Raw genomic sequence first — 2,429 nt, forward strand, 5'->3', positions numbered from 1 at the left:
AGTGAGGGGGGGGGCTCATTGACAGAGGGGGGGGGCTCACTGACAAGGGGGCTGCTCTACACCAGCACTGGACCCTCTGCCCACCAGATAAAGTGGAGTGAAACTGCTCTTTCTTGTTATTTAAATATGATTAATATTATTTACAGAATTGAATGAAGCCACATATTGTAAACTAATAAACTGAAGTTAACTTTTTAAGTTTCAAACTGTGAACATCAGAAATAAAACAATCATATATTGTTTGTCTCAAGATAATTACTTTCATGTTGACATCATCAACCTGAGAAACCAGAGCTCAGGTGTATCAAATTAAATGATGTCAATTCTTTTATTTTAATAAAACAATGTTTTAAGACCTCTCTCACATCTGTGGTCCTTCTAAGACCGTCTTCTTTGGAAAAGAGATCATGTTTTGGATAAACTATTGTAAATCTGCTGATGTCACCAACAGTTACTGATGTAGACTATCTAGTGACAGCACAGTGGACAAAACTTTTCATTCAAACTGTATTTAAATTAACTATTACAACGTAAAAACAAACTTGTAGCAATCATTTTAACATTTAATTTCTGAAGATTAACTGAAGACTTGGTGTTTCATGATCCACAGTGGTGTCACAACAGGAACCATGAGTATAAATAAATTTGTCATCAGTACTTCTTTTTGTACTTTTTTTGTTTTCGTTTTATATAGTGAAATTTGAAAAGATGAGTTGTCAACAACAGCACAAAGATGTCAGAATGTGATGTAATATTTTTATTGTATGTCACTTTAGTTTATACAAGTAATCTTATTAAATTATGTGTTCTCACTGTTGAGAAGCCTGTTTTATAGAACATTCAAAATGCAAATGTTGACTAATCATTATAGTTCATACTGCAGTTAAATATAGATTAAATTAATAAAATTATTTAGAGATTAAAGATGTTTGTTTTATTCCTCTTCAGTCCACATAAACCACCACCAGCCTGTTTAAACCATGTAAACACAACACACACAGTTTCAGTTCAAACAGGTTTGACCTCCCCAATATGGCGCCGGGAAGTGTACACGTCGGCACCGGAAGTGGATTGGCCCGCCGCGCATGCGCGATAGCTGTGGCCGGATCCCTGTAAAGATGTCGGAGCAGGCGGGGAGGGAGCGGAGCGGAGGACCCGAGACGACAGCAGAGAACCCGTAACCGTCTGCTGTTCACCGGTCAAGGTAAGAGAGGGAGAGCCCGCAGGCCTCCTCACACCGCACCGGCAGGCGGCGGAAGGCCTCAGCTGACGGAAGAAGCAAGTTTTCACTGGTGGCCAAACCAGAGTTTGTAGTTCAAAGCCGAAATGTTGACGAGGGCGCGCAGAGCAGTAACAGGGGCGTGTCCGCCATCTTGTGAACAGCAGCTGCGTGTTTGAACACAGGCCGAGCGGGCTGCCCTAAATGGCCGCTCACAGCCCGCCTGTCGGCGGAGGCCGCGTCCAGCCCGTGTTTCAGACCCTTAACCGGGACTGAGCTGCTCCCGGAGCCGCACCGACCACCGAGCTGTCGGTGAGCTGTGCGCGGGCTTCGAGGAGCAGCAGCAGCCTTTTGTTGTCCTCCTCCTCCCCCTCCCTGTTGGTAGAAACACTCAGTGCGCATGCGTGTAACCATGGCGCTCATTTCTGCGTCTGAAGGAAAACAACCATGGAGCGGGTTTTACCGCGTCTGGTCCAGGGTCCGGCTGCTGGTCCAGGGTCCTGCTGCTGGTCCAGGGTCCGGCTGCTGGTCCAGGGTCCGGCTGCTGGTCCAGGGTCCTGCTGCTGGTCCAGGGTCCGGCTGCTGGTCCAGGGTCCGGCTGCTGGTCCAGGGTCCTTCTGCTGGTCCAGGGTCCTGCTGCTGGTCCAGGGTCCTGCTGCTGGTCCAGGGTCCTGCTGCTGGTCCAGGGTCCAGCTGCTGGTCCAGGGTCCTGCTACTGGTCCAGGGTCCTGCTGCTGGTCAAGGGTCCTGCTGCTAGTCCAGGGTCCGGCTGCTGGTCCAGGGTCCAACTGCTGGTCCAGGGTCCTGCTACTGTTCCAGGGTCCTGCTACTGTTCCAGGGTCCTGCTGCTGGTCCAGGGTCCTGCTGTTGGTCCAGGGTCCAACTACTGGTCCAGGGTCCGGCTGCTGGTCCAGGGTCCGGCTGCTGGTCCAGGGTCCAATTGCTGGTCCAGGGTCCGGCTGCTGGTCCAGCGTCCTGCTGCTGGTCCAGGCACACACACACCTGTCCTCACCTACAGACACACACCTGTCCTCACCTACAGACACACACCTGTCCTCACCTACAGACACACACACACACCTGTCCTCACCTTCAGACACACACACACCTGTCCTCACCTACAGACACACACACACCTGTCCTCACCTACAGACACACACACACCTGTCCTCACCTACAGACACACACACACCTGTCCTCACCTACAGAC

The 2,429-nt window shown here is 50.1% G+C and overlaps 2 protein-coding genes across 2 annotated transcripts in view; one reads left to right on the plus strand and one right to left on the minus strand.

The window, feature by feature from the left end:
• Positions 1-413: 413 nt before the first annotated feature.
• Positions 414-2,429, plus strand: part of pcif1 (phosphorylated CTD interacting factor 1) — a gene marked incomplete in the record, with an annotated part of 30,854 nt that continues 28,838 nt past the window's right edge. The window contains 1 exon segment of the mRNA XM_014027659.1: positions 414-1,204.
• The window catches only part of LOC106531739 (uncharacterized), a 3,452-nt gene continuing 2,235 nt past the window's right edge, over positions 1,213-2,429 (minus strand). Inside the window, exon 3 of the mRNA XM_014027657.1 lies at positions 1,213-2,245. Coding sequence (XP_013883111.1) covers positions 1,639-2,245 — 607 coding nt within the window. The 3' untranslated portion in view covers positions 1,213-1,638. The remainder of the gene's footprint in view (positions 2,246-2,429) is intronic.

Source organism: Austrofundulus limnaeus, unplaced genomic scaffold (genome assembly GCF_001266775.1).
Source record: "Austrofundulus limnaeus strain Quisiro unplaced genomic scaffold, Austrofundulus_limnaeus-1.0 Scaffold671, whole genome shotgun sequence".
NCBI classification, from domain to species: Eukaryota; Metazoa; Chordata; class Actinopteri; order Cyprinodontiformes; family Rivulidae; genus Austrofundulus; species Austrofundulus limnaeus.